The sequence below is a fragment of the Empidonax traillii genome, unplaced genomic scaffold (assembly GCF_003031625.1).
Source record: "Empidonax traillii isolate 1590-97213 ecotype Southwest subspecies unplaced genomic scaffold, ASM303162v1 scaffold204:size1584377, whole genome shotgun sequence".
Taxonomy (NCBI): Eukaryota; Metazoa; Chordata; class Aves; order Passeriformes; family Tyrannidae; genus Empidonax; species Empidonax traillii.
In genome coordinates, this window is record NW_020955397.1 from 661,503 (window position 1) to 678,962 (window position 17,460).

The window sequence follows — 17,460 nt, forward strand, 5'->3', positions numbered from 1 at the left end:
GGATGAATTCACATCACACACACTCACCCGTTTCAAAAACTCTTGGAATTTGATGCTCTGGACATACCATTGGGCCTGGAGGACCATCTGGGCCAGGGGATCCTGGGAGACCTTGTTCACCCTGTAAAACAGTGCAATTCCCTGAAAACAGTCATCCATGACAGCAGTGCTCCCAGCTGGGAATACTGTGATTATTCACCTGTGCCAGGGAATGTTTGTCCTGGCTTCTCCCAGATGGCAAAGGCAAAAGGATTTATGGTCCTTTCATGCTCAAATCTCTACTGGAAAAGGGACTTTGGAGGAAACTCCCACCCAAAAAGAGTGGCTGAGAAGACCCCGGATTCAAATAAAACATGGCGGGAGATGTTATTCACCATTCTACTATTTCCACTAAATATGTTTTATCTGCTGTCAGATATTTAAGCACAGACAGAACGTTACTCTGGGAGAAAAGCATCTTCCAAGCAGATGGGATATGGTGAAGCACCAGAAGCAACCCTGACCAGAAGCTTTCTCAGACTGGGAATACTCACAACTGGACCAGGAATCCCTCGAAGGCCATCAGGGCCAGGCTTCCCTGGAGCACCTTGGGGACCAATTGGGCCAGTCTTCCCAGGAGGTCCTTCCAAACCAGCTTCACCCTGGAAGCAAGAGGCAGGGTGGTTTAATTTGTGTTGGGACATCAAATGATCCTGTGGCTGCTGCCAGGATGCCACGGGGTGGATGCAGGTCCGTGCAAAGCAAGAACTTTCTGTTCCTTGATTTTCCTGCTGCTCCCTCTCCCTTATGCAGCGAGGAGAGGTCTCCAAACTCCTTCATTTCTGAGCCTTGCCTGTTTCTGCTGATTTCCAGCAGGAACCACCCTTTGGCTCTGAGCTCTGCAGGGCAGGAAGCTTTCCTGGGTTCAGTCCTGGGAGATGAGCTAGCAGAGGGCATCCTCCACCAGTAGTGTTCCTGCAGCTGCCACAACAACTGGATCTATAATTTGCAATCCCTCTCTCCATTTCCCCACCACTCCTACCAAAACAATCGTAAGCCCAGTAATGCCATGTTTGCCCTGGGAAGGGACGTGGGGCTGTGCAGGCCCTATTATTTACAAGACATTAAACGGCCAAATATAGCACTTTGTCATTTCAGAACAAGAAAAACATTCCCATGACCTTACCAAGCCCTAATTATCTCCACGGAGTTTGTTAAAGGATGAAACATAAGCTCGGATTTGAGGCCAATGGCCCCAAATCCAGGCTAATTTGTTGTAACACGCAGCAAAATCAAATCCCTGCCTCTCAAACGCCGGCGTTGCTGAGGCCGACCCCTTTGGCAAATCAAGGACACAGGAGAAGTAAAATCCCCTTCAGCTCTTACCTTGGCTCCTTTCTCTCCTTGCCTTCCTTCGGGACCAGCTGGACCAGGAGGGCCCTAAAGAAAGCACAAAATAGATGCAAAACACAATTAGATCACAGTGATCTGAAACGGTCCGTTGGAATTAGCAAAATGATGCTGCAGCCCCAGGGAAGGAGGCAAAATGGAGACAAATATCTCTGGAAAGCTTTTTAAATTAGCTGCTTGCTAAATGAATCCCTAAGCTCTGCCAGCAATGCAGGATGGGCAGAAGCACCTCAAACTTGTGTTTTCGTTTGGCTGTTAACATCTTCAAAAAAAAAAAAAAATCCATGGGATTCAGCTGACAGCTTCCCATCAATTTCCAATGGCTGTGGATGGTGTATAATTTCTTTTTTTAATTATTATACATTTACACAGTATTTACACAGCATTTATTGGGAGACATCGCAATAAAATGAGCTTTAAAAAGTCAACACAGATATAGTTGGAAAAATCCTCCTAAACAACCAGCTTACCCTTTTTCCTGGGGGTCCGGAGGGGCCTGGCTCTCCCGTGGGACCAGGGGAACCCTAAACGGAGAGGGGAGGAGAACAAGCCATAAATGCACCACGAGACGTGTGAAAGAGCAGCAAAACCGTGTAAAACTCGAGTCAGGATCTCGAGTTTGTGCCGAGCTGAGGCGTGGGCAGCCAGTACAACTCCCGACACCTCCTCGGGGTGCAGGTGGTATCTCGTTTTATCCCTTCCCACCATGAAGTGCCATACGGCACGGAAAAGCTGAAAAGCAAAGGCTTGGAAGTTGTTTTTCCATGAGATGATTTATGCTTTCGGGATGTATTGCTAAGCTGGATGGGTGGGTGGGTGGATGGATGGGTGGACGGATGGATGGGTGGATGGATGGATGGCAGCAGCCAGGCTGCCACAAATCAGATGGACAGGCATCAGGGGACCAGGACTGGTAGGAATTGGATGCTCAGTGCCCTTGGACCTGCACACAGGGAGTGTGGGGAACAGATCTCATCTATCCAGTTACTCACAGTCTGTCCAGGTTCACCATCGTCACCTTTGTCACCAGGGGGACCATCTTGACCCTGAACAGGAAGAAAAATAGAAACAAGGAGGTGTATTTAGGGTAAGAATGGACTTGAGTAGAGTGTTGGCAGCAGCAGGTTCAGCTGGTCTTCATGTCACCAAGCACCACTCCTTCCCACCTCCCACTGGGAACACCGACAACAGTGATGTCTAGTGTCAAAAACAGGGATAACAGCCCTTGTGTAGCTACTGCCCCAAAGGCTAGAGCACAGCCAGACAGACTTTTGGTGGGACTTCCTAACCTTTCCCAAGTAAGGGAAGAGTGAATGACAGAGGAGCTTCTGGGGAATGAGCAGCACAGTCACACTTCACCAAACTGATTTGCCCTTCTGTGAGACAAACACTTACAGCTGGACCAGGTTCTCCAGGAGGACCAGGGTCGCCAGGGAAACCCACTGGACCCTGCAAAGAGAGAAGAGGGATAGTCCCAAGTCAGGGATGTTGCATCTGGAGAACTGCAGAGCATGAGTGGACAGCATGGGGAGTCACCCTGCGCAGCAAGCCCCAATTCCCTCAAAGACAATCCCAGATCACATCCCATCTTTGCAACTTCAGTATTTTCATCCTGTCACAGCCAGTCCACCTCTGCATCCAGGCTGTGCAAAGCTCCAAAGGCAACTCTGGGAGTTTCATTTAGTTTTTCATAAATACATTGGACAGGTGACAGCAAAATCCTCACAGCTTTGGGGAGTGTGCAAGTTAGAAGACTTTGCTTCTGCTTCCTACATGATGTTTTTTTCCCAGGAAGATCCTCTCAAAGCATTTAATGACTAAAAACACTTCACCATTCTTCCTCATACAGTGTCTATCAGGTACTTCAAATGATTCCAAGACCAGCACTCAAATCTCAGGTTTCACCCAATCACGAGATATCCCAAACCCCATCTGTTAAGAGAGATGAGTAACTCCACTGCCTCCTCTGCTGTTTTATGCCATCTTCGCTTATCCCAGAATAAATTTCTCCAGACAGCAAGCATCAAAGGAGAGGGCAAGATAAATACTGTACCATTGTCATCTGATATAAATCAGGAGAGCTCGACTGGCTTCACCAGAGCTACAGTAATTAGCAGCAGCAGGTATCTGGCTGTGGAGGTACAGCTCCCAAATCCACATAAATCTCCTCTGTGCTGTTTTGGAAGCTTTGCTCTGGTGCAGAAGACCTTGGCAATCCATAACCTGAAGTGCCAAGTAAATCTACTGCAGGCCCTCTCCATTGGGGTGAGTTTTATGATGGCCTGCAGAAAGGGCCAATAATTCCAGGATTGCTGGAAAATATGGCACAGCTGGGTCTTTCCCTCATTAGCACCCTAAAGAAGGGGATTCATATCATGTATCAATAGAGGAACAATTCTGTGGCTGGTAAATGCTTTCAAATTTCCACAAACATCTCTGGAAAATGTATTTTCATGCAGAAATCCCTGCTGGGCAAGCCAAAGAAACATTGAAGGGGTACTTACAGGGCTGCCTTTGGGACCATCATCACCTGGTGGGCCTTTGGGGCCAGGTGGACCAGCAGCACCAGAGGGACCTGCTTCACCCTTTTCACCTCTTTCACCTTTAGGACCCTGTAAAGAAAGAAAAGGTGTTTCTATTATCCAGGAAAACAACATACTGAACTCTAATTATCCTTTTATCGGTTCTGGGAAAGGAGCTCTATTTGTGTCTCCAAACACAAGGACATGATTTAGCAGTCCCTTCCCACAAAGACTAAATGGTGTTCATGGTGTTCAGCCGTGGGTAGCCCATATTTGGTGACTAAACGTGATACTATAAATACCCAGGAACATGGTGATGTGTCATCCCAAACCGAGGACAGGACTGGTTCGGTCCCTGCCGCCCCATCCACATCCACACCTCTCCATCTACCATCCACACCTTCCCAGAGTGTACTTACCGGGAGCCCAACCTCGCCAGGAAGACCAGGCTCACCAGATTCACCAGGTTCACCCTGCACAAGGGAAAAAAAAAAAAAAAAAGGATGAGAATACTTCTATTTCTGGAGGGTGATGAGATTTTTTGCTGATGTGGCAAAGCTGATGCAGGAGTGCTGCAGCAAACCCCTGTGAGCTTCAATCAGGCTTGGCCAGATGCTTTACCTTCTCTCCTACTGCACCAGGATTTCCTATTCCCCCGGGAGGACCTTGAGGACCATCTGCTCCTGGTGGCCCAGATGGGCCTCTGGGTCCTGGTGGGCCTGGTGGACCCTGAGAGAAAGGAGAGACAAATTTAAGACACATTTCTCAGAGCAATATCAACGTCAGCAATGAAAAAAGAAGTATGGAACCATCTTACCATTTGCCCAACGTCACCTGTTTCTCCCTTCTCCCCAGGCGGTCCAGGCAAGCCCTGTGGAGGTGGAAGGGGTGAGTTTTAGCTGTGAACATCTCAGCTAAGCCCCAGCTCTCACTACCCCAAGTCCTCCCTTGATGCTGCAAATTACCTGCAAGCCCACAGGGCCGGGGGGACCAGGGAAACCTCGGGGTCCTTCATCACCTTTCTGCCCAAAGAGGCCCTGCTGCCCTCTGGGTCCTGGCTCTCCATCAGCTCCCTACAAGGAAAGGGACTGACACAGCTCAGCAAAAACACAAGGTAGACATGAACCCTGCTTCCCAGGGTTTTTTAGTTAAAAAAAAAGAACCAAAAGGAGAACAGTACTCACAGCTGGGCCAGGCTGGCCAATTGGACCCTGCGGGCCAGTAGGACCTGGTGGACCCTGTCACAAAGCAGAAGTGAAATGTCAGCATTAGGAGCAGAGTGACATATTCCCCTTAAAAAGGTGATACATTTCAACACAGCCTCCATTAAATCTGAATTAATTCCCAAACCAGAGAGGCAGAACAGGGTCAGGTGTCTCTGGACGCACCAGCACTCCTCAGCCCTGGTGCAGCAGATGTGTCTAAACACATTTTTGCTCCAGAAAAGCAATGTCACATGTCTAAAAGCAATGTCTAAATACTCATGTGTGAATTAAGATCCACAGATTAAGTTCTAATCATAGAATTAGAGAATGGTTTGGTTGGAAGGGACTTTTAAAGGTCATCTGGTCCAATCCCTCTGTCATGAGCAGGGACATCTTCAAGCAGGTCAGAAGGGGAATTTCATCCAAAGACCCAACTTTAGTGGGAAGTGTTTCACAGATATTTACATGGTACATGGAAATGCCTCATTGTGTTCCTGGGAGCTGGAGGCTCTCACTGTCTTTAACATCATGTGGGTATTTGATGAAGGAGAAGAGGAGAAGATGAAGCAATGATAGAAAGAAATTAAAATGATAGTGTTTTCTGTTTCCAGCAAGTCACACAGCATAACGACACCCCTCAAGAGAAGCAGCTGCAGTGTCCACTGCACTCACCTGCTCCCCTTTGTCACCCTTGCTGCCCTTCTGGCCAGGCTCCCCGATCTCACCCTGCCAGGAACAAAGGGGCATAAAGTTAGTTCACTTGGTGACCACCTCCCCCTCTCAACATTCCAGCAATAGACCTGTGTGCCTGCATCCTCATCCCAAAGCTGCCAATTCCCACAGAAACAGCCCAGAATGTGCTGAATAATGCCAGTGATTTGACCACTCCAGGTGTAACCAAACCCTTTCACATCCTACAATTCTCCTTGGCTGCCATGTGGTGCAAGAAGCATCATTTTGCAGACCCTTTTAGCAGCCATGGGGGAGTCACCCCAGATTGTGTTCTCTAATGAGAGAGTAGGCAAAGGTAATTAATTCCACCACATCCCACCCATTGTGGTAGAAGCACCAACGGGACACAGTTCCTTCCCAGAGTGGCCCTGAGCAGCAGGGAGCTGTTCCCACCTTGTCTCCATCCTCTCCAGGGGGGCCGACAGGACCTGCTGGGCCCGGCAGTCCCACGGGGCCCTGGATGCCATCCCGGCCAGCTGGTCCTTGAGGACCCTTCTCCCCCTACAAGCAGAAGAACAAGCATGTCACAGAGAGCTCTCCTCCACCCTCCAACCAGCCCATTACATCCCATTAATGTTTTATTCAGCTGCTAATGACCCCTGGGCATGAATAGCAGAACCTGTTCCAGCTGATATTTCATCAGGCTCTGGGCTCGCTGTCTGAAACAAGACAAAATTTCTGTCTTGAGAGATAACGAAGGAACAAACAAATCTACACAGTGAATACCCAGATCCCAGCTGCAATTTCACTGCTACAGCAATACAATCAGATTTAATCTGAACCCTCTGCCATCTCTCTCTGGATGACAAACAAGACCCCAAGTAATTTTTACTCCCACCTAGCCAGTTTCTGCTGATTGTGCTCCTGGCTGCTCCAGCTTTCTCCCTTCCCTGGCTGATCCCCAACTAAGGGGGGTTCTCAGGAGGCCCTGAGCTCCCCCCTGAGCTTCTGGACAAAGGAAAACACCTGAAGTGAATAAAGCAGTCTCTGCTGGCCTCCTGCTTAAACAACTACTTGCACTCCTCCAAGCTGGTGCCTTCAATCAAATTTGTTTGTTTACAGGAACTGAACAGTGAATATTTTCCAGTTTCCTCGTACATAATTTAATTGCATCTGAATCCTGGGTGCTCTCTTCTGAATAATTACATGCCACATAAATTGCCTATTCATCTATCCACTGACTGATGCATCCTATAGGTACTCAGTGGGACAGATGTTCCTAAAGCTGATTCACCAGGAAATTCTTGCCTCTGGATTAGCTGCTGGAGTTTCTAATAAGCCAGCAAATGTGGAATACAGTGGCTGCTAAACACTTTTGATGACAACATCAATCATCCGTGAGATGGAGCCTGACATCACCGACGCCACCGTTTGCTCATCTCGCCGGGCCTCAGGCCGAGCTTAAGTTTGAGGCAGGCAACCCAAACATCCCTTCAAACCCACTTGGGCGGGAACTGGAGGCACGGGGGCTGTCAGTGCTGCGCTCTCCAGGAACAGAAATAGCCACATCCCAGCCCACTCCCTCCTGCCTGCACGTGACATTTCACGCGCGTGCCGGGGGAGCGAAAGACGTGCGAGTTTGCGCGGGTTGGCTGGAGAACGCTCCGGAGAGGGACCATATGGCAGGACTCAGCCGTGCTGGGCTCGGGATCCTGCTGGGAGCAGCTCTGTCACGGGCACCAGCGGGGCGGATGCCTGCGAGAGCTGATGCTGCACCACCACGCAGCACCCCAAAATCTCCCCAGCGCCTTCCTGTGCCCGCCCGGGGAAGGATTTATTTGAGCTCCGTGGAAACGGCTGCTGCCATTGCATCCTGATAAGCAGGGATGGGGCTGGCTCACTGCTCTTCCCAAAGGCCTTGCCTTTGGCTGTTTGTCACTAGGAGGTCACACAGGCTGTTATTTCACCTGCTCAGCCCTTGTTGCCTGAGGACAAGTTGGTCCCTGGATCACATCCATCTTTGATAGCACGGGCATCCCAAACGGGGCAGCTGAGCTGTTAAAATTTAGTAGTTTGATGCGCTCAAGATGAGGAAATTAATTTCTAACTGAATTCCTGTTTTATTTATTCATTTAAATCTTTCATCCACCTCCCCAAGGACTGGTTCCATGCTCAGCTCCCTAGTGTGCACATTTCTAGTTGACCCACAGCCGTTAACCTTTATACTGGTACTTACTGGAGCTCCCTTTTCACCTGCAGGTCCCGGAGGTCCCTGGGGTCCAGGTCGCCCTGGCAAACCTATTGGGCCAGCTGATCCTGCTGGGCCACGCTCCCCAGGAGAGCCCTGTTGGGAGAAGAAGGAAAGAAGCATTAGCTGCGGTATCGAGCTTCGTGAAGAGACAAAGAAATCCAGCAGCAGGATGCTGCAAGCACACTGTCAGTACATGAGCACATTTGATGGGATAACTGCCATGTGATGACTTGGTGCCACCAGCCTAAGGGGTCCTGCAGATCGTTTTTTTAATTAAAATCCCTGGAAGGGCTGGATTCTCCTCTGGATGGTGCAGGGAGCTCAGTTCCTGGGGATACATTAACAGCTTGGAACGAGAGCGTGAGCCACTTCACAGCCAACGCAGCAGGGAGGGTTGGATGATGAATATTTTCTTCCAGGAGGGCGGCACTGAACGTGGATCTCAAGTGAGGACAACTTCCAGAGGGAAAGCAGGTGGTTTAGAAGCAGCAGAACTCTGGATGTCCTGAGCCACTGCAGTTCCCTCAGCCTGTCACGTATGTTCCCAGCTGACACCACAAAACGGCTGCGTCGTTACACGCGTGTCTTGTAAAATAAAGCAACGTCCAGGGAGCCATTTGTTAGTGCAAAGGAAATAAGGGATAAAGCCTGGAGCTGTGACTAACCCTCCCTTTGGCCTGCCAAGCTTGTAAATGGTTAGGTGGTGCCTGCAAGGGCAAGGATACTCACTGCTGGGCCTGGAGGGCCTGGGGGACCTTCGTTGCCTTTCAGTCCTGGAGAACCCTGGAGGGAGGAAAACAGAGTCATTTTGTGAGGGGGGTGCTGCACCTCCCGGACATCCTTCCTGCTGGAAGGACTGAGCAGCCTCTACTCACGATGGGGCCAGGGAGCCCTCTCTCTCCAGGGAATCCTCGCAAGCCGGGGGGTCCGTCCTTCCCTGGGAGGCCGGCGGGACCAGGATCCCCCTGCAACGACAAGGATAAACAGCTGAGGCTCTGCAGACTCCATAGAGGCCCAGCTTGTGTCTCCATGAGGGAACAGAAGCTTCGTTTCTCTTGTGAATCATCCTCTCCATCTCTGGGGAGAGGCAGGTGCCCAGGCTGGCAGGGAGGGTCAACTCTAGTCCCTACCTTGGTCCCTTCTTTTCCAGTGAGGCCAGGAAGACCTTGTTCACCTGGAGGACCCGGAGGGCCTGGGTGTCCCCGCTCACCCATCGGCCCAGTCTCACCAGTTGGACCCTGAAAAAAAACAATCAGGGAGAATGTGGTGGAACAACAAAGGAAGGAAGAGGTGCAGGATATCCGTTTGGCCCTTTGAGTCGCAATGGGATGGAAATGCTTATTCCCTTAGGTGTCCCCTGCAGTGCCACCAGGAATTCCCTGGAGAGACGCCTCCTTTGGCATCTAAAGTGACCTTGTGTTTTGGGAGTTGGAAACATTTCACTTGGCACAGCAGAGGCACTGGGAACCTCCGGAGTGAAAGCATTCACATAAACGAGGTGTCATTGCTACAACCGTTGTGCTTAGGTTTTTCTTTTTAACTGAAAACTTCCTAAGCACTCTACAATCCTGCTGATTCTCCCTTCCATGGGGCATAAATTATGCATTAGGCTTGTACTGCACAGCAATTACCAACTGCCTCCGTGCCCTCCGCGGGCACTAATGTGACGAGTGTATAACATAAGGCCCAGCACAGAGGGTTCCCCAGTGGCCCATTTTGGGGGAGGACAGGAGCCATGAGCACAAGCCTGCAGCATCCCTGCCCGCTGGTGTCTGCTGGGACAGGGGCTGTAATTCATGTCCTGCTGCGGGGTGCCACTTAGTGCCAGCAGAACTCCACCACTGCCTCGCTCAGCAGCCACAGATCACACTAAGTACGCGCAGCAGAGCCCGATAAAATTGCCACAGAACTTAATTTGCACTTGAGAAGACAGACACAGTCGTCAGGGAATTGCCCCTAATCAGGGAATTTACAAATCAGGGACTTTACACACTGTCATTAAAGAGGACAAATTAATTGCTTTCTAATTAAAGAGCGAGCTACCCGGCAGTTCAGGAAAGAGGAATTGACCCAAAGCCAGCCCTACTCAGTCCAGGGCTCTGCCTAGAACTGACCCACGAGCCCTGCACGCCTGTACTTAAAGGTTCTGAGTTCTGCTTGTGCAGTGACTATTTCCAGATTGCACAGGGCTTTTTGTGACTGAAAAAAAAAAAAACAAAAACAAACCAGCCCAGCTCTGACAGAATCTGGCAGCACTTCAGATTAAAGAGGGATGACTTTCTTCACAGCGACGTGTAAGAGCACTCTTGCATCACGCTCGCAGTGCCCTGAACACCAGCAGCTGTACAGCCCTCGTTTAACTCACTGTCTGCTTAGAGGTCTTCTGGTTGAATTGTGTGGTGTGGAGCTGTCTTTCCAATTTACACCAGGGCAGTTGGTATTAAATTCACAGGAACCACCTTATTTACAGCAGCCCCCCGGCAGGTTTGTCTAAACACCATCCAAAGGGCTCCACAAGGTGGGCTGGGACCAACTTGGGTATTTCACACCTTGGCCAGGAATTTCAAAGCTATCTGACATGACTTTGCCTTCCCTGGAAGAGGAGTCCCTGCTGTACAACCATCCCAGCACCTTCAGCTGAACCATCAGAGCTCTGAGGTGCCCACCAGGGGAAGATGAATTGCAGGGGGCTGGTGAAAATGTGAGTATTTGCTTCTTACCTGAGGGCCTACAACACCAGGGGGTCCTGGAGGGCCAGTCTTGCCTTGGAAACCCTGTTAGAGAAAGGGAAAAGAGAAAGAAGTGACACTTTTGCCAAGGACTGCTCCAGCAAGGGTCAGACTGCCACCCGACTGCTCCTCCTGAAGTGAAACCACTGACCGGGAGCAGATGGACACCCAAAATAAAAAGAAGTAAGAAATCAAAAAAAAAAAAAAAAGGTGGAAAATATGTATTTGAATTTATACAGGGGTGAAACAGGGGAAGAAGAAGCAATTCTCAATGCTCAGCTCTGCTGTTTCGATGGGGCCACTGTGGTTTGGCTGAAGGATTGGCCATATATATTAAAAAATTTGCTACGCTCATAAAACCTGTAGAGGAAACGGCTGTTAAAGGGCTATTAAAAAGTCAGTGTGAGTTTCTTCATGCTGAGCAATTCTTAAAAGCTGTTTCCCTTGTCCTGCTCCCCATCCTGGTGCTGGTTTGGGCTCAGTTCTGTTTTAAGCTCAGCTCCCAGGGGCTCGGGGTCTGAGGGACCCTCTCTTTTGTCACGGGCAGCTCCCATCTCCAGTCCTGCTGAAGCCCCAAACCCTCCAGCCACGGAGGCTGAGTGAAGCTTTATTTCCTTCCCCAACATCTGCTGAAAGAAATCACAGCCCTGCTTGTCTCCCAACGCTGATGAGCAGCGAAGGCTCCATGACAGCTCCTTATAATGTCATTTTGAAGAGTGACAATAACGAACCATCACCACTGCAATTGTTTAGCTCTCCTAAGCCACTCTTTAAAAGCACATTAATTATCGTCCTTACTGCGGCACGCTGACAAGCTTGAGGAATGGCATTTAAGGCATACAGGCTATTTTCTCATTGCCACAAAAGAGGATCAGATAAATCCCATGTCAACGCTAATGTGTCGTGCTAAAACAACTCCTCCATGCTATTCTAGCTGCCTGCAGATCACAGAAAATATCCTGTCATCGATGAGGAAACGGCAAAACATCGTTGGGAAACGGATGTACAGTTTAAACTCTCATTGTAGAAAAATATTTCGACCATTTCTGTGGGGGACTTTTCTTGTTAACCTGGAGAAAGGGGTTTCCTTTTGTGCTGTTCGAGCCTTGGGCGCAGGGGGTTTTACAATTTGTCATGTTTTTTCTTAGATCCAATCTTGGTAAATTTAATATGGCCAAATATTTTAGCATGGCTGTTTGCCACTGCAAGAGAAGTAAAACAAAGGGAAGCGTTTCACACAGAGATTTCAAGCCTAGATTTTCTTGCATGAAGATACATTGCACTGACCAGGCTACTGATGGAGAAATAGTACTTAATTTGCTTTTATGTTTCTCTTCTTGCTTTCTGGCACTGTGTAGGGAAAGGGGGACAAAAAGGGCCTTCTGCTACTCCAAGGGGATGCAGGGGAAAGGGATTTTTGCAAGTTTGATGATAGAGATTATTAGAGATTTTGTTTTCTGGTAGAATTTGCCTGGGAGAGGCAAACTACTGCTGCAGTGACTGAGGCAAGCTCTTAGGGAGAACTTTCAGACCCAAAATAATTGAAAGCCCATTCTCCATTCCTAGTCACGCAGACTTGGAGTTTGATGCTTTATTCCAGTCTCAAAAGTTGATAACAGCAGACACAAGCAAAGTTTTTATGCTTCTTCCAGCTCAAATGTAGTGTCTTGGATGTTATGGATAAGTCAAGGAAGGCAGGCTAAATGTCAGTCAGGCTCTGGCAGGTGGAAGCTCTTCACCTTTAAGTTAATCCTGACCTGAGGACTCTGCTCAAAAATACCCTAACCACCGCCTTAAAGTCAGTCTTATGGAGTGTAAATAAATATCTGGTGTTGCTGAGCAGTGTTTGCGTTGCCTTGCTTAGCAAATGCCAGGCAAGTTAATTAAATTGTGTGATAAGTTGAGGGGAAAAAAATGCATAATGTGCAAAGCCTTTTTTTATGCTCATTTGCTGGGAAGGCAGTAGAGAAAAATGCAAAGCTGAGTAGAGGACACTGGTTTGGTTTTTTTTCCTCTGTAAAATAGAGACAGAACAAAGGGTCTGTCTGCCAACATGCAGCATGCAGTGCTGGGAGAGGGATGTACCAAAACCAGTGAATGAGCTGGATTGTAAACAGCTGAGGAAAAACAATAAACACCCCCAAAAATGCCAAACAGAAGGATACCAATTACTGCATGCAGAGGGACAAGTGGCAGAAGGGTCGTTTTTGTTCCCCAAAGGGCAGAGGCACAGCCTTCCTTTGGGAAGGCAGAGGGGCAAGAGCTTCAATGAGTCCTTGGGGTACAGAGCCCCACCAGCCACAGCGCCTGCTCAGAAATCACCCCCCAGCTTCTTTTTCACCTCATGGAAGTAAGAACCGCACCAAGCACTGGCTTGTGCTTGTGCTGACCAAGACTCAACCCAAGCAAAACATCCTCCCAGGTCTCAAGGAGCTGCCCCTTGCAAAACCCATCACAGAAGAAACCCGAGTGCTCCCAATGCCAGTCATTGGCACCTCAACATCCCTGCTCACAATTTCAAACCACACACATTGACCTCCACAATCTACTGAAGAACAGAGAGAGAAGAGCTGGTCACAGCCTCCAGATAAATCATCATTAAACCTGCCCATCCTGCTCAGAACTGCTTCCCACCGACTATCCCATGCAGCTGGAGAGACACAAACCTCCAGGGAATCCAAAGGTGTGGCCATATCTCTCCAGCTGCACAGAAGGGTTTAGAGAAACCACCTGGCAAGATAAGACTCAGGGCTAATGATCTGCCCAAGGTTTTTTTTGGATACTTACTGTTTCTCCTCTCTGTCCAGGGTGGCCAGGCAATCCATCCTTCCCAGGAGGACCCTACAGCAGAAAACCAGGGTGAGAAGGAACATCACTGAGTGCTCAGTGATAAAACTGTGCTAAGAGCTGAATCAACCCTGCTTGTCTCGGTTCTCATCTGTTTTACAGTGAAATTGGGGTGCTCAGAACCCTAAAAGCTACATCCCTTTCCCATAATAATTGCAGAGTCAGCAGTGTTGGTGTTGTGCTGTCCTTACTATGTACAGAGGGAGAATAAGGAACAGAGCAACCAGGAAAGATCCCAGAGATACTGAGTCATTAGGAAATGAACGTCTATAATCAGCTGCCATTTACTTGGCTATTTAAAATCCTAAACTGTCAGGTTATTATCGTGACATCTCCGTGAAGCCTTTTATTGGGTACATCAGCACTTGTCAGGCAGGCAGCTCTGCCTGAGCTGGCACAGGCAGTCACAGCTGGGTGGGAAAGGCTTTGGATTTCTTTGGATGCTCTAGAAAGTGAGTTACTTACAGGGGGGCCTTTTGGTCCAGGAAATCCAGTCGGTCCTTGAGGCCCTGGTGGTCCCTGGGATGAAAGACAAGCCAGAAAACACGGTTAAGGAACCTGTAACACTTCACTATGAAATACCAGCTCTGTGTGAGCAGCAGATGAGCACAAAGGTCTGGAAAGCCAAATACTGGGTGATTTTGTAGCAAATTTAAAAACAAAACCCAGTTTAAAAAAAAAAAAAGGCAGAAATTGAGGCTGAAATCATGAAAGCCCCATTGTTTCAGTTTTTTCCACCAGTCTGGGGAAAGCACTACGAGATTCTAGAGGAGTACATCCCCCAGAAATCCGGGGCTCTGGCTGCCTGCACAAAAGCCATGGGTGGCTTTCTCCTCTTCCCATGGAGTGATGTTTACACAGGACAGCCAAGGTCCCACATGAGCCTTCCCTGGAGAGCTCAGAAAGGACCTAAGGGCTGCAGGTGACTTGTGGGACCTCTTTCCACACACGCACCTTTCACCTTGGATTTCTGACTTGTCCTTTTCCTGACCGAGGTGTGCTGAGCTGCATCCTGGCTCCTGTGAGCTGCCCACTCACCTCTGCTTAACAGCTCACCTTGGGGGATGTTCACTGCCAAAACCCCTCAGCACCATCTCAGCCCTGCAAACCCTCATCTAAGTCCTGTTTTACCCCACCAGGTTGTCTTACCCTTTCTCCAGGAGGACCAGGGGGGCCATCACCACCAGAGTTGCCCTTTTATGAATAAAGAAAACAAGAGACCATTAAAAATACATCTATCACCATTGGAGCTGCTGTGTGCAAAGACTTCAAATGGCACCAAGCCCACGGTGGCACCACACCACCCACTCCCCTGTCCTTCTCTAATAATAATCCTGTATCAGGAGCAGCACCCAGTGACAAATAAGCAGCTGCTCATTCCTCCCCACATGGCTTAATAAAAATACAGGAAAGATAACATCAGTGAGCATGGGATATTTCCACTACACAATGGCCTCCCTCTGAGAGATAAATGCCACCACAAAGATGAGGTATTTATCAAAAATTCATGCCAACACAAAGGCAAGACATTTATTTTTATATCTGGCAGTGTGCTGCCGACGATGCCTCGCTACAAAAGCGTGGCTTCCATCATGCCCAGAGACATGGAATCAGTCATGGAATGGTCATGGAATCAGTCTGTGCAAGCAGGTTCTGGAGCTGAGTGTGCCTCCTCAGGCTGGCTGGGAATAAAGTACCTAGTTCTGCCTGGTGACCCATCCTGAGCCAACAAGGGGCAGGCAAAGAGGCTCGGCAAGGTGCAAGGATGTGGAGACCTTCACCCATGGCACAGCCTAAGGGTTCCTAGGTGATTCAAACACTACTTAAACACCTAAAAAGAGGGTTTAGAGGAGGTGTCAGGGCGTTGGAGGGTTGTGCTGATGTGGGAGAGCTCCCTCCCCTTCTTGTTGGGATGTCTCTAATCTGTGCATTTGATGTTGAATCGTGGGCCAACACATTTTTAGAACCTGTGCATGTGTTTTACAGTTGGGTTATCAGCCATTTAGCTGGGAACAGAGCTCAGAAGGGCTCAGCTTTCCAAATCCAATGGAGAAAGGAGAGGAGGGAAATGGAGGCAATGAACCATGTGGTCTCCATACCAACACTTGTTAGGATGTGACACTGAAGGCTCCCCAACACCTTACCTTTGGGCCAGGTTTTCCAGTGCTTCCCCTAGGGCCTCTTTCCCCACGTGGCCCCTTAAAAAGACACAAAAAGGCGACATTTTAGCCCTTTCTGCTACCCACAGCTACACTGTGATCAGGCAACAAGTCATCCCACCAGCACCAAGGGAGGACAGGAGCCATCACCACTCCCACTGCAGTCTGATGACTTCAAACCACGTTCACTGGTGACACCCAGCCCCAAGTCACTGTGTCCCCTCTGCTCAGCTGTGAGTGCTGAAGGCCAGATCCTACCCCCCAGTGAAGACACAAATCAGAACCCAGTTTCCCTTTTCCATGACAAGCTTTCAAAATGTACAAGAGAGGCTCGTTACCGTTGGACCACGCTGCCCCCTTGGACCTGGTTTGCCAGGTGTCCCCTGGAACGAAAAGATAGGAAGAGGAGTTAGCAACCAGCACCAGAACAGATGATCCCATCACAGAGTCCATTACAAAGCGCCTCAAAACCTCACTGGTTCTCAGCTGTGACAAAAAAAGTCAACAGCAGGTTTACTTTCACATTCTGTTTCTTGTATTTATTTTAATTTGTAATGCTTGGGCAGGTCTGGACAATTATCCCAGTGCCCAGACAGTATCTGTTATCTGAGGGAATGCCTCTCTGAAGGAACAGTATTCTGAATCCTTTAAAACACCACCAAGGCTTTCAAAGAGAGGGCCACCCAGTCAGACCATGCAATATCCCAAAAACCCACGGCACAGCCAGCAAAAAGCCATTCAACTCCCCCACCCCAACACCTATAATCCCTTTTTTTTTTTTTTTTTTTTCCCCACTGATCCCTGCTAATCCCTTCCCCCAGCTCCCAACAGGGGGAAGGGCTGGTCCTCACCCTGCTGTTCCACACGTGTTGCTGCTGCTCAACATTTAAGGACTGACAGCAGCAGAGCAGGGATTCCTGCTCGGAGCGCTTATTTTATGCCACACAAGCCAATTAAGCTGCCCTACATATTTACAAATCTTTCTTGGTCGCTGCAAACTCTGTGCTAAGCAAGTGATTGCAGGCATCGTTGTGCAGAGCAGGAGCAGGAGGCTCATGTGATCTGACAGATGCACTCAGCTCCCCTGGTTGGGTGACTGTGATTAATCCTGACGGAGAAAAGACAGAGGGTCCTAAATCTGGCACTACATTAAGCTCCATTACCCTACTCCTCAAAGCAAACTAATGGCCTGAAAACACTTATTTTGGCCGGTGTCAAGTCTCAAAAAAAAAAAAAAAAAAGAGCTCTGAGAGGTTTATCTTTCCCCCCTTTGGACCTGCAGCTCATTAATGGTACCAATCACCTGGTAAAAGGAAGGGTGAGGAAGACTCGATTCCTGTGCGAGGAACACTGAATGCTTAAAATATCACTTGCCATTTTCTGCCCCAAATCCATCATCTCGCTATCCTGTTTTCCCGTATCTGGCACTCATTAACCAGCTGAACATAAAACAGGAGCTGGGAAACTTTACAATCAACTTTCTCTAAGCTACTAAAATTAGTCCTGCTGAATCCTCCTTGTTCTGCGGCTCCATTTAATAAACCCTGCTGGCATACTTTTTTAAAATTAATTACAAAAATCACTTTAAAGTACTCCAGCTGGTTTTTCTTTTAGCTCTGGGAGGCTAATTTTGGAGCAGGTGGAGAGGAGTGTGTGCTGTCTCCCCTCAGGTAGCCCCCACACTCC

General features: G+C 48.8%; 1 protein-coding gene across 2 annotated transcripts in view; it reads right to left on the bottom strand.

The window, feature by feature from the left end:
• Positions 1 to 17,460, bottom strand: part of COL5A1 (collagen type V alpha 1 chain) — a 136,163-nt gene that overhangs the window by 11,849 nt on the left and 106,854 nt on the right. For both annotated transcript variants that reach the window (XM_027887149.1, XM_027887148.1), the window contains exons 33-56: positions 16,113 to 16,157; positions 15,760 to 15,813; positions 14,765 to 14,809; positions 14,081 to 14,134; positions 13,556 to 13,609; positions 10,760 to 10,813; positions 9,170 to 9,277; positions 8,915 to 9,004; positions 8,769 to 8,822; positions 8,025 to 8,132; positions 6,242 to 6,349; positions 5,789 to 5,842; positions 5,096 to 5,149; positions 4,877 to 4,984; positions 4,729 to 4,782; positions 4,533 to 4,640; positions 4,331 to 4,384; positions 3,894 to 4,001; positions 2,785 to 2,838; positions 2,382 to 2,435; positions 1,860 to 1,913; positions 1,366 to 1,419; positions 534 to 641; positions 68 to 121 (exon numbers count right to left, since the gene is read on the bottom strand). In XM_027887149.1, coding sequence (XP_027742950.1) covers positions 68 to 121; positions 534 to 641; positions 1,366 to 1,419; positions 1,860 to 1,913; positions 2,382 to 2,435; positions 2,785 to 2,838; positions 3,894 to 4,001; positions 4,331 to 4,384; positions 4,533 to 4,640; positions 4,729 to 4,782; positions 4,877 to 4,984; positions 5,096 to 5,149; positions 5,789 to 5,842; positions 6,242 to 6,349; positions 8,025 to 8,132; positions 8,769 to 8,822; positions 8,915 to 9,004; positions 9,170 to 9,277; positions 10,760 to 10,813; positions 13,556 to 13,609; positions 14,081 to 14,134; positions 14,765 to 14,809; positions 15,760 to 15,813; positions 16,113 to 16,157 — 1,692 coding nt within the window. The remainder of the gene's footprint in view (positions 1 to 67; positions 122 to 533; positions 642 to 1,365; positions 1,420 to 1,859; positions 1,914 to 2,381; positions 2,436 to 2,784; positions 2,839 to 3,893; positions 4,002 to 4,330; positions 4,385 to 4,532; positions 4,641 to 4,728; positions 4,783 to 4,876; positions 4,985 to 5,095; positions 5,150 to 5,788; positions 5,843 to 6,241; positions 6,350 to 8,024; positions 8,133 to 8,768; positions 8,823 to 8,914; positions 9,005 to 9,169; positions 9,278 to 10,759; positions 10,814 to 13,555; positions 13,610 to 14,080; positions 14,135 to 14,764; positions 14,810 to 15,759; positions 15,814 to 16,112; positions 16,158 to 17,460) is intronic.